General features: G+C 48.5%; 1 protein-coding gene across 1 annotated transcript in view; it reads right to left on the bottom strand.

Annotated features, from left to right (window-relative positions):
• Positions 1-6,556, bottom strand: part of FGF9 (fibroblast growth factor 9) — a 58,774-nt gene extending 52,218 nt beyond the window's left edge. Inside the window, exon 1 of the mRNA XM_084841642.1 lies at positions 6,240-6,556. Coding sequence (XP_084697768.1) covers positions 6,240-6,516 — 277 coding nt within the window. The 5' untranslated portion in view covers positions 6,517-6,556. The remainder of the gene's footprint in view (positions 1-6,239) is intronic.
• Positions 6,557-12,664: the final 6,108 nt, after the last annotated feature.

The raw sequence follows: 12,664 nt of genomic DNA, 5'->3' as shown, positions 1-12,664 counted from the left end.
TGCGTGTGAGCCACCCGCCTACCCAGCCCGCTTGCTTGCTTGCCTCGGCGCTGCTGGAAGCTTCTAGGTAGATCCCACTGACCCGGGCTAGCAGCGCGCTCTTTCCCTCTCCTTGTCTTACCGGGGGGGGGGGGGGGGACAACAACAACCTTGTACAGGCAGTCCTGGTGGTGACGCAAAAGGCACGCCTCCCCGCTTCCAGAGTCCCTGAATTTACAATGCCTCCTCTGTCAAGACAAACGTCCTAGACCAAAGCAGACTCTATTAAAGAAAGAGATCCTGTGTTGCCCAAAAGAGATAACGAACGCTTTGATCACACAGGATCGCGTTACAGGGATATCCAATTCGTAAGTCGCTGCAAAAAGGAGCTTGGTTATATAGGAAGACTTTTTTTTTTTTTAAACGAGTTACAATGTCATCTGTAACGGCTTCCTGAATCCGTACAGCGTGATTTATGGGATGTCCCAGGCACGTGCCTAAAATAGACTTGAGATATAATGATGCTTCTGAGGACCGCAAACTACTTCCTAGGTTATTATTATTATTATTATTATTATTTTGAGGAATCTAATTCTGCAACCCTCAGATTCGTGAATAGCTCCCTCTTATTTTTGCAATTAAACACACTTTACCAGTTTATCCTCCCAACAACTGCTAATTGAGGATAGGAAATTGAAAGTCCCCTCAAACCCACTGGGGCTTACTTCTGCATAGGAATGCGCCATTAGGCAGATAGTAGGTAGGGCACCTTCCCCAACATGGTACCCTCTAGTTGTTTTGGGCTTCAACTCCCATCAGCCCCAGCTACCATGGCCAAAGGTCAAGAATTCTGGGAGTTTGTAGTCCAAAATATCTGGATGGCATCAGGTTGGGAAAGGCTGTTAAACACAGTTTGTGCCCTTCCAAGCCACAATAGCCTGACGGTGGTTTCATAAAATCATAGAACAGTAGGGTTGGAAGGGGCCTACAAAGCCATTGAGTCCAACCCCCTGCTCAATGCAGGAATCCAAGTCAGAGCATCCCTGACAGATGGCTGTCCAGCCTCATCTTGAATGCCTCCAGGGTGGGAGAGCCCACCACCTCCCTAGGTCATTGGTTCCATTGTCGTATTGCTCTAACAGTCTGGAAGTTTTTCCTGATGTTCAGCTGGAATCTGGCTTCCTGTAACTTGAGCCCATTATTCCGTGTCCTCCACTCTGGGATGATCGAGAAGAGATCCTGGCCTTCCTCTCTGTGACTACCTTACAAGTCCTTGAAGAGTGCTATCATATCTCTCCTCAGGCTTCTCAAGGCTAAACATGCCCAGTTCTTTCAGTCTCTCTTCATAGGGCTTTGTTTCCAGTCCCCTGATCATCTTTGTTGCCCTCTCCAGTTTGTCTGCATCCTTCTAAAAGTGTGGTGCCCAATTTCAGTAAATATATGCAGATGTACCTTACAAACTTTAGCTAAACTCTTATGGCATAAATCAAAGAACACTGGGAACTGTATGAATACTACAATGGTGAGGGGGCTGAGATGCTATCTTGGGGTTATATCCAAGGAGTCAAATCCAATATTAGTCTAACTCAAGTCCCATTCATTTCAATGGGTCTCCTCTAAGTAGGACTGACATTGGATACAACCCTTGGAGATCCCTAGCCACACCACAAATCTGCTATTCCCAGAGTTCCCTGGGACAAACTAGAACAGCATGTCTTTAGGGTTGCAGCCTTACATTCAAGTAATGATACAAATAACCTGCTTGGAAGCACCATTAAAATACGTTGGACTATTGCCAAGTAAATATTTGGGGGGGGGGGTCCACACCCTTCCTCCACATTTCTGCACTGCTTGCTCCTAATTCACCCACCATCCTCATTAAAAGCTAATCCTTTATAAAGTCTGTTCCCCAACTTTTATTTGTCTCAATTCACCTGAGCAGGAATTGTGTTACTTCTCTGTTCTATAGTTTTAACAGCTAGTTTTAACAGTAGTAGCTGGGTACAAGTATTCTTATTCTTCTTTCATTTCTATACTGCCCCAGAGCTGAAGTTCTCTGTGCAGTTTACAACAATACATACAAAAATAACAGCACAGGTTCATGCCATGGTGTACAAAACCTGAATGATTTGCCCAAGCTCATTCAGGAAAGGACTTCCCTGGCCTTGGTTTCTCAAGGTTTGAGATGAAACTATACAGGAGATCCCTAGGTTGAGATATAATATGAAATGTGGCTTGGCTCACTTGTTTGATTCCTTTGGAGCTCTCTGCACGTGCCATACCAGGAGATGTCCTAGTCTGGATTGTATGAGCTGATCTCTGGTCAACCTCTGTGGATGTGGTAGGGGAAGTTTTTCTCTCACCCATGTTGACCATTCTGTTAGTATAATTATGCCTGTCTAGAGCCAGGGTCCCTTGGGAAGACTAGGCATAAAGCAAGTTGCACACACACACCCTACTGCAGCCTGATGCCATGCATAGTTACTCGGAAGTAATTCCCACTGAATTCAATGGGGCCTACTCCTAAGTAAGTGTGCATGAGTTTGCAGCCATAGTTATAGAATAGAATCCTTACTGCATATCTTACTGTTCCCTTCCCTCTGGTTCCTCTGGGATGAAGATGGAGCCAAGTTCCATCACTTTACAGCAGTCTAGCCCAACCTGGGGTCCTATAGATTGCTGGGCTACAGCTCCCATCAGCCCCAGCAAGCATGGTTGTTCTGACATTCAGACATCTTCTTAAAACTCATCTCTTTACAGAGGCTTTCCCTCTGTGACGTGTAAGCCAGGCAGCTATGGTTTGCAGCACGCAGTACAGGGTGTGGTTTTATTCCTGAATAATGTGTATTGTGTTGCTTTATTGTTATATTTGTTTTTCATGTCATTGTATTTATATTCACAGCTTATAAGCAGTATATAAATTTGAATGAATAAACAAATAAATGTCTAACACAACTGGAAGGCCCCAGGTTGAGCAGAGTGGGTAGGTGAAGTCAGCATGTCAAGCCCTCTGACCTCATCTAGTCTCACTCTGATCTCACAAGACTTCTCTGTGTTGTAAACCACACATAACATATTCCTCTCCGAGAAAGTTACATGTATGTGGGACACCCATAGAATCATAGAACAGTAGGGCTGGAAGGGGCCTGCAAGGCCATCGAGTCCAACCCCCTGCTCAGTGCAGGAATCCAAGTCCTGACAGAAGGCTGTCCAGCCTCGTCTTGAACGCCTCCAGTGTGGGAGAAGCCACCACCTCCCTGCGTAATTGGTTCCATTGTCGTATTGCTCTAACAGCCAGGAAGTTTTTCTGATGCGAAGGATGACAGAACTCCTGCACCTCTCTTGCATACATGAAGGAGTATCAGCAGGTGTAATTCTGCTGTCCTGCCAATAAGCTGCACCCAATCAAAGCGCCTCTCTACATGTCTGTTAGATGCGGACAGTCGGGAACTCTGTGTATCCTCCTTCCATCTGGTCACCCGGTGACGTCTCTCCTCCCCACTAGCGCCCCGGCCACTGTCTGGCTTTTTTTTAAACCTTCAAGAAGTAAGGGACGGGCCGCAAGGTGACAGATATTGCAGGGCGCTCGGCTTCCAACGTAAAAGGAGCCGCTTCCCCTCAGCGCGGAGCAGGCAGCCGCTCCGGAAAGAAGCGGCGGCGCCTGCCCAGGCAGCTCAGGCGAGCCGCGGCTGGGAGGGGCGGGGCGCAGGACCCTGCAGCGGCCTCCTGCTGCCGCCGCGGCAAAGGCGCGCGGTGCCAGGAGCGTGAGCTCGGCCGCCGCGCACCTGCCCGCGCCGGGAGCCCGCGGGCTGCCGCTGCGCTCGGCCGCAGCGTGCAGATCTCGCCTCTTAGCGCGCCAGAGCTCCCGGCTTTCGATCTCGCCCCGCCAGCAAACGACCGCAGCCGCGTCCTTTCGCGCGTACGCGCCACGCCGCTGCACCAGAGCTCTCGCCTCTGTTCGGCGGCTTCGCGCCGGGAGGGCAAAACCAGCCCGGACCAAAAGCGGCGGGCGTGGGTGCGGGTCTATAGATGCGCGTGGGCCCTCCTAAATCTGCCAACTTTCTTTCTCCATTTGGGAATTACCTCCTGAATCCTTATTGCTTTGGATCCCCCACCCCTCCCGCTTATCCGCTTAGCACTGGAGCTGTGTCGGGGGGAGCGTGTTCCCACTGGAACCACCCTTAACTTTAAATAAAAAAATAAAACCAACGTTATTATTAGCTGGCTCCACAAACATATTCCTCTAAGAAACGGTGCCTGGACATGAGGAGGAGGTGCGTGCGTGCGTGCGTGCAATGCACAAAACTAAGAAAGAGGCTGAATAGACATAGGCTGAATTACAGCCCCCATCATCCCCAGCCAGCGGCCATGCTGGCTGGGGATGATGTGAGCTGCAGTCCAACACATCTGGGGGGGGGCCTGGTTGGGGAAAGTCTGTACTAGACTGCGAGGAATGAAGGGCGAAACCGGATGACTGTGCATGCAACTAGACCTGCTCCAATCTCCCCTTCCCGTAATGACCCCTCCAGTGCGCATCCCTTCCTTACACAACAGCGGCATTATCTAAACAGCTCTTAAAGGCAATAAAAAAAACACAGTTTAGATCTTGTTCAACATCTGGCATTAAAGCATGACGGTGAATAAGGGAGGGGGAATCACCACAGGACATTGCTTTTACGACCTGGTTTAAGTGCTGTCAGGTGGATTCACTCACAAGTTAACTCCTTCCAAACAGCAGTTGGGAGCCCGGCTACTTAAAGTAGCGTTATCTTCTCCTTCCCGCCCCCTTCAAAACTTAATCTGCAAGGCTCAGGCACAGTGGTCCATTATAATAACTCATTGGCAAGTTATACAATAGACCTGCAAGCAGCCTTCCTCAACCTGGTGCCCTCCAGATGTTTTCGACTACAACTCCCACCACCCTGAAATTGGCTGGGGCTGATGGGTGTTGAGGTAAAAGACATCTGGAGGGCACCAGGTTAGGGGTGGCTGACCTGCAGCGTCTTTGAAACGCATTGGATGGGGGGGGGGCAAGCTTCCGATAAGGGTCCAATTCAGCCGCCCCCGTGCTGGTGCCCTCCAAATGTGTTGGACTACAACTCCCATCAGCCTCAGCCAGTTGATGGGAGTTGCAGTCCAACCCTTCTGGAGGGCGTCAGCTAGGGGAGGCTGAGCTAGTTCAATAGCCTTTCTATGCTGAGTCACAAATAGGTTCCTTTGGAAATGAACTCTACGGAATGCCCTTTAAAAAAAAAATAAAAGCGCCCACACGATCACTTTGAGTTTCAGGGAAGCCTGTGCGCTACCGACGGCAAACGTTACGCGTGGGTCTTTCCTTTGATACCTGCATAATGTTCGGACATGCAGGCGTGCAACACCCAGAAAGTCAAAGATAAGCGAATGCCTCGGCTACTATTATTATTTCATGACCAAGAGATCTCTGTATATTATGCAGGTACCGACAGCAGAGCTGAGAGAACTCTTGGCAGGAGCTCCTGGCTTGGGGCGGAAGGGGGGGAATCCCTCAAGGGGGAGGAGAGGAAGAGGGGCGGGATCCTTCCATGCACTGTTTTGCAGGTGAATGGAGGCAGATATTAACGTTGTAAGGGGAGAGAAAGAGAACTGTGAAGGTACTTTTTGGATTTGCCCCAAATAGGGGTTATCTTTTCCTAGCAGCACAATCCTGTGCATGTCTGCTCAGAAGTAAGTCTCCCTGGCTTGAATCCAGACTTGGTGACACTTGGAATAGACCCACTAAAATCAATGGAACTTATTGTAGTTCTAATAAGTCCCTTACACCTTGGGAGGAGGAGAGCTAAATCTTCTCGACAGCAGTAGAAGAACTTCCTACGCGTCCATATCAGTCCTACTCAGAATAGACCCACTGAAATGAATGGGACTTTAAGTTAGACTAACATTGGGTACAACAACCCATTATTATTATCACTGACTACCTCTATTTCCCCTTAAGCACAAGCCTGGGGGAGTGGGAGGGGCTGTCCATATATTTTATTTTCCCATACTTTGTGGCTCTTGGGTTTTAAAAGCTCTTACTTGGACGATTCCAGGGGTGTCCCTTGTGCATGCCATCTGCAAATTCCGGAGGCTTTTCCTCTTCGGAGCCGTTCAATAACAACAACAACCCTCATCATCGAATTCTCCTCCTCCATCCCATTTCCTCCCTACAAAAAAAGAAATCCAGACCAACTTCTGTCATCGTCTTCCCGCGGCCACCACAGGGTTAATCGCCCCATACCTACCAAATCTGCTGTGGTCTTGCCTGGTTCCTTGGATCGTCCCATTGGGGAAAATTTCTAAATGAAATCCAGTCCTGCAGTAGAGCTGCCGCCGCCTCAGGATCCCTTTTAAATGATCCAGGTCCGTCACAGCCGGCCCCCGGGGGAGACCCGCTGCTTCGGACTGCCCCAGGTGGTCGCTTAGCAAGACCGGGCTGTCGGCCGGTAAAACGGGCACATTCCCAAAGGGCGCCGCATCCTGGACACCGAAATAGTTCCCAACTTCACCTAAGGGAGCCATCAGGAGCGGGGGGGGGGAGGAGGAGGGGGGAGGCTGGCTTTTTTGTGCAGCAAAACTGTAATGCCAATGCTCAGACCCAAGATTTTCTTTTCTTTTCTTAAAGGGGGGGAAAAACCGTGTTTCCACTCCACTCTCCCCTTGCAGTTACATTGAGGGAAGGGCGGAAATGTTCTCGCTTTAATCCATCTATATATATATATATATATATATATTAAAGTAATCTGCTGTTTTGACTGGTCTCAGGTTCAAGGTCAAACCGCTGCTCGTCTTAAGAAACCACCACCACGTTCGACTCACGCCGTGACATATTTATAAACACATCAGAGCGGGGGAGGTCTCGAAGCCGAGCAGGGCGAGCTCATCTATATTCCTCGGGCTCTTAGCAAGCGGTACGGCGGTCTTCTGCCCATCCGGCCGTAATGAGGATAAGAATCCGTAGTTTCTCCATCGGGCTTAGGAGCAGCAGCAGCAGAAAGACCATCGCAACTTCGGCGTTAGAGGAGGAGGAGGAGAAGGGAGGCGCATACATGGGTTATTGGTATATACATTAAAGATGCACGGGCGACGCCAGGGTTTTTTATAGATTCGGATTCCAGAAAGGCATGCGCTGTTTTTACTCTATAACAGACTGCATACATCAGCACGAATCCTGCGAGGAGGAGGGAGAAGCAGCAGCAGCGGAGGGGGCGATCTCACGTTTGCTGGCTGAGCCAAATCCCGCCCGCCAAAAAGGAAAGAGGAATTGTTGTTTACATATATAATAATAATAATAATAATAATAATAATGGGGGGGAAACTTTTGACGTCCAGATCTATTATCCAGAATCCTCAGCGGATGCCCCCCGGTTTAGCCTGGCCGACGATCCACCCCGAGCAAGGAGAGGGAGAGGCGTCCAAGTGCTGCCGGCGCCTTTCCGCCGGGTTGCCTTGAAACAGGTGTAGCTTCTGCGGGGCTCCCCCGTGCGCCGTTGTACTCCTCCAGCCTCGAGCTGCGGCGGCGGCGGCGGCGCTCGACTGTGGCTCTCCCATCCAAGCACGCAGGGAAAAGTGGCGCAGGAAGAGGCATTGGGCTGGGTTTAAGGTAGTCCAGCTTGCGGGCGGCGAGGGTTTCCCCCCAGGTCCTAGCGCGCAACGTTACCTGCTGCAATAGGGCGGCGGCGGCTGCTCCCGCCTCCACCCCAGCCCCAGCCTGCTCGATGCAATGGAATCGCCTCGCGCAAGCCAGTGGCGCTCGCTCCTTTTTTTACTGCTCTGCGACACTCCCGCCTCGGCGGCGTGCAGATAAGGCGGAGGAAGGGCGCGGGCCAGGAACTTGGGAGCCGCGTCTGAATCGCGGGCAACCGGAGAAAAGGGGACGGGATGAATAGAACGGCAAGGGCGGCGGGCGGCGTGGCCCCGGAGCTGAGCAAAGCGCGGTTTCAGCGCGAGGATCGCGACCCGCGCTGGCGGACTCGGCCGTCGGGGAGGAGCGAGCAAGGAAGGGAGCGAGCAAATAAGATCGCCAACCCGGCCCCCGTGCACGTTTGCTTGGAAGGGGAAGCGCCCCTTGAGTCCCGTGAGGCGAACTCGCAAGTTGCCCAGAAGCTGCCACCTGACTGCCCGATTCCTCGGAAGTAAGCCCTGTCGCGTGAACTTACTCCCAAATGGACGGGGGGGGGGCAATTCCTGCTGGAAGCCCCATCGTACGCAGAGGGCCCGAGGGAATAAGCGTGCGTGGGGATCGGGGTCTCTCGGACACAAACGCGGCACCGATCGGGTACGCAGAGAACTCTCCTGGGTATTTCAGGTTGGACGGAAGCCCTCCTCACGTCGAGGCGTCCTGGACGATAAAAAGAGAGGGAAAACTCGCTGGATGGACCGGACGACGGTAGCGTAGGCGCTGGACTACGACTCCCATCATCCCTGGGCATGCTGGCTGAGGCTGATGGGAGTTGTAGTCCAACAGATGTGGACGCCAGGCTGCTGGCCTAGGCGCTCTCGCATCGAGCACTGTTGCGAACCTAAGGCTGTAATCCTCCTATGCACGCTTACTAGAGAGTAAGTTCCATTGAACTCAGCTTACTTCTGAGTAAACATGCACCTGGTTGCCCTGCTGCTGCACGAGCGTGCTCCCGTAAGCGGGAACGCCTCGGTTCCTCTACTCCCGCGAAATGCGTTTTAGGGCTGTAGCGGGGCCTTTCTTTCCGGAGCGGGCTCGAATTCAGCCCGGCGCGGCCCTCAACTAATGCAGCCGGCCAGGATCCTCGCGAGACCGCCGCGGGAGGAGCCGGAGAAGTCGGCGCTGCCCAGCTGCGCCAGCACGTGGCGAGGCGGCCTTCATGTGCCGCCACGTGTTTCGTCCAGCCGGGGTGGCCTCCCTTTTTGTCCCCAGGGCCCAAAGCCGCTGAAAACAAATCGCTGGTTGCCAGAAGACGATCCTGCGGTGTGTTGATGCGCTCGGCAGCCTGCTCTGGAAGTTGGGTGATCTGAAAAAATGTTGTTGCAGCAGCAGCCACGGCTCAAAACGGTGATGTGATTAAGACTTTCCGAGGATTGACGCTACACTCCTAAGCTGCACTTGAAACTTACAACTGTGGGGGCTTAATTAGAGAGCCAGGCTTGCTGCAGAATCTGTTTTCCATGAGCCTTGGAATATATGAAGTGACAACCAAGACAGCAGTGTTCCTGAGCGTATGCAGAATGCCAGCTGCAGAGGCTTTGTGTGTCATAGGCTGCCTTGATCATCATTTTCAGCGTGTATCCCAGTGACTATATTGTACAACTGGGGATTTCAGCTAAAAGATCCTTCCTGATCTCTGCAAGATTCAATGGGGCTGCCCTGATTAAATCCAAGTACTCCAGTTAGTTGAGTTGTGAATCGGATGACTATAGCAGTTTTCAGGAGACACACTCAAAATCGTCGATTGATTTCATTTCTTGAAGGGTGTGTAAATAAAATTAAAAGGCTAAATGGACTAGAGACTACATTTGATTAAACATGTATCTTATGCTTTCTATTTTGCATTTAGCAATATTCACAGATGATAGGATAGTTTTTACAAGTGACAATTTGGCACACTCCTATGCACAAGATTGTGTGCAAAGCACAATTAAGCACACTTACTTGGAAGAAAGTCCCATACAACCAAGTGAGATTTACATTTGAGTAAATGCACATAGGATCAAGTCACACAAATGCGTTATCATCTGAAACGTGTCACTTGTGAATGTCATTATGAGCATAATTTTATTAATTTGTAGCGAGCCTTGCGTCTATGCCTTAGGGAAAGGCAGTTAAGAAATGTGATAGGTGGTGGTGGTGGTGGTGATGATGAATAGAAAATGGAAGATAGTGAAAATCAAGTATGCGGTCTGCCCAATATACACTTCTTATTCAAATTATAAATGCAGAAAATGGGGGAGGGGAGGGAACGCAATTGAAGTGGAGAAGGCTTCAAAGGGATTCCTAGCATCACTTGTGAAAATGCCCTGACTGTGCACTGCTATACATGTCTACTCAGAAGTAAGCCCATTGATTTAAATGGAGCTTACTCCCAGGTAAGTGGGTGTAGGACTGCAGCCTTAATCTTCTGCAGCAGTCAGATTCTTCCCACTAGGATATTCTTGTTCTGCCACTCAATTGCTTGAAACATGTTTCAGAATAGAAAAAAACCTAACACAGCTCCAGGTCCGGATATGGTCCATTTCATTTTCAGAGAAAACCAGGAAGTCAGAGGAGATTCTTTTCTTTTTCTTTTTAATCCCATGCCTCCGTATTTCTCTGTTCTGCTGTACCTATGAAAATAACAGGCTCTTTCAAAGGAAATCTCCATAACCGGAAACTTGTAAGATAGTCATCTGTCAAGATGCTTAACTCCACTTTCCTGCCTCAAGGCAGTGGGTTGGACTGATGTTCCCTGTGGTTATTTCCTATGGTTGCCTTCACCTGAACAAAGGCAAAGAACATTAGCTCCTAATTCTGTAGGAGTTATTCAAGCAAAAGTGCCTCTCTTCTGCCTTGCTTACACACACTCTTTCTATACAGGAGTGCTATTCCCCAGTTTTTACTACCAAGGAGGATCATGTTCAGCAAAGCCTTGTGTTGACATATTTTATTGTATTATACTGTAAAATGTACACTCTACTTTTTATCCAGTTGAGCAGGTCCAAATCATCTAACGTGTCAAACTAGGTAGGCAGGTTAGGTAGCAAAAGATACACAAATGTAAAAAACAGTTACCGCTTAAAAATAACTACCTACCTGGTAAGTAAAAACATCACTACAGTCTTTTAAAATATATACTTAAATTTATTTTAACATAAGAAACAATAAAACATAACCAGGCAAAGAGTTCTTTAAAGCTTACAGTTTAGGACCTAAGCCTACAATCCTAAACCCACTTATGTGGGAATAAGCCATTGATCGGAATAGGACTTACTTCTGAGTAGACATGCATAGGGATTGCACTGTAAACAATATACCGAGGGTGTAATCCTATGCATGCTTAGACAGAAAAAAAGGCCTACAATTCCCAGCATTGCTGTCTGAGGCATGCTGGGAGTTGTAGGACCTTGTTTTCTGTCTAAATATGCATGGGATTGCACCCTAAGTAATTATTTTATTAGGAGGATTTTGTTTTTTACTGTTTTATTGTATAGTGTATTCTTGTATGATTAGTTTGGGTCGTACTCATTATATACTGCCCTGGTATCTGGAAGGGTGGTTTAAAAATATGTTTAATCAATAAATAATACATTCCAATTTTTAAATTGCATCATTTGCAGAAACTCCATAGATTTGTATGTATGAATCATTCCTCCAACTTTGTGACAATGATGTCAAAAGCCTACCCTTTTGTCCCAGAACAAGATGTGGTGGAGGATTCCATCCTATCACCAGTATTGAACTAAGATTCAGCTAGGAATGGAAGAGACATTAGTTTCAGTTTGTTTTTGACCAGAATTTATCCAGTTTGCACCGCCCGGACCCAAACACAGTCTGAAGTCTGTACATTTCCAAGCTTGAAATGTGATTCACAGAACAGAAAACGTGTGTTTGAAAAATGCATACATTTGAAAAACGTGCATGAAAAATGTGTACACTTTAAAAAGGCATATAAACATGCTTTAGTCAATGTGAGAAAAATACATAATTTCAAAAACACACACAATTGCTGCATACCGTTTGGGGAAATGCACACAAAGATATGCACAAGTTTTCATGTGCCACGAAGCTTGTGATCTGATACAGACAAAGTGAAATGAGCTTCAGGGTGGAAATCACAGGACCTTGATGAGCTTGGGATTTGCTGATTTGCACATCCTTAGATTCAACTGCCAGTCTGGTCAGCTTTTGTACATGGAACGGGAGTGGTGGTGCCATTCTTTGTCTCAAGCAGTGAAATGTTTTTGTCCAGCCCTGAACCGTGGACTCCTTTAACATACACAGGATGATATGGGACCGTCTTTCCTTTGGTGCGTCACCACACCTCCAATGATCATGAGTGAATATTCCAACCATGGTCTGAGATGACCTCATGGATCTTTCTAAGTGATCAGAACCATTCATCCCAACCCGAATGTCCATCCAATGGGAAAAGACACCTGCAATTGGTTGCGCTCACATGCAGGTCCTGGTTTTAGGCTAATTTCATCCTGGGCTTTCTGTTTCAGAACCCAGCCTCAGGCCATGTCATGATGCCAGAATCATCCATGTCATACACTAAAGACTTCCTGTGAGCCTACTACTACTAAGCATGCATTGGTTTTCCTTCTGCACCACCGATACTCCACAATCAGCAATCACATAGGAAGCAAAGAACCTTGTGCAGGGGGCATAACTGCCAAATGTGTGTGTGTGTTGGTTCTATCTTACTATATCATATGAAAATCATGAATTGTTCAGTAAGTGAGCTTGAGGAAGATCGTGGTGGTGGTGGCAGCGAAAGGAATGTGATTCACAAATCACTTAATGGGACTAGGCAGCTTAAATTCAAGTGTGCTGCTTTAAGTGGTATGTGGATTGCACTGATATTAAATGTCAGCGGTGGTTTCAGTAGAAATACATTTACAGTGCAGTCCTATGTATGTTTCTTCAGCAAAGGAGATCATTGCCTCGTGGTGCTGGAGCTTGTAGGCAAATAGCGTTGCCCTTATTTTCGCCGTAGTC

Source organism: Heloderma suspectum, chromosome 3 (genome assembly GCF_057233095.1).
Source record: "Heloderma suspectum isolate Gila_16-S chromosome 3, 16-S_ref, whole genome shotgun sequence".
Lineage (NCBI taxonomy): Eukaryota > Metazoa > Chordata > Lepidosauria > Squamata > Helodermatidae > Heloderma > Heloderma suspectum.
The sequence above is the reverse complement of the archived record's forward strand: the minus strand, read 5'-3'. Positions and strand labels throughout refer to the sequence as shown.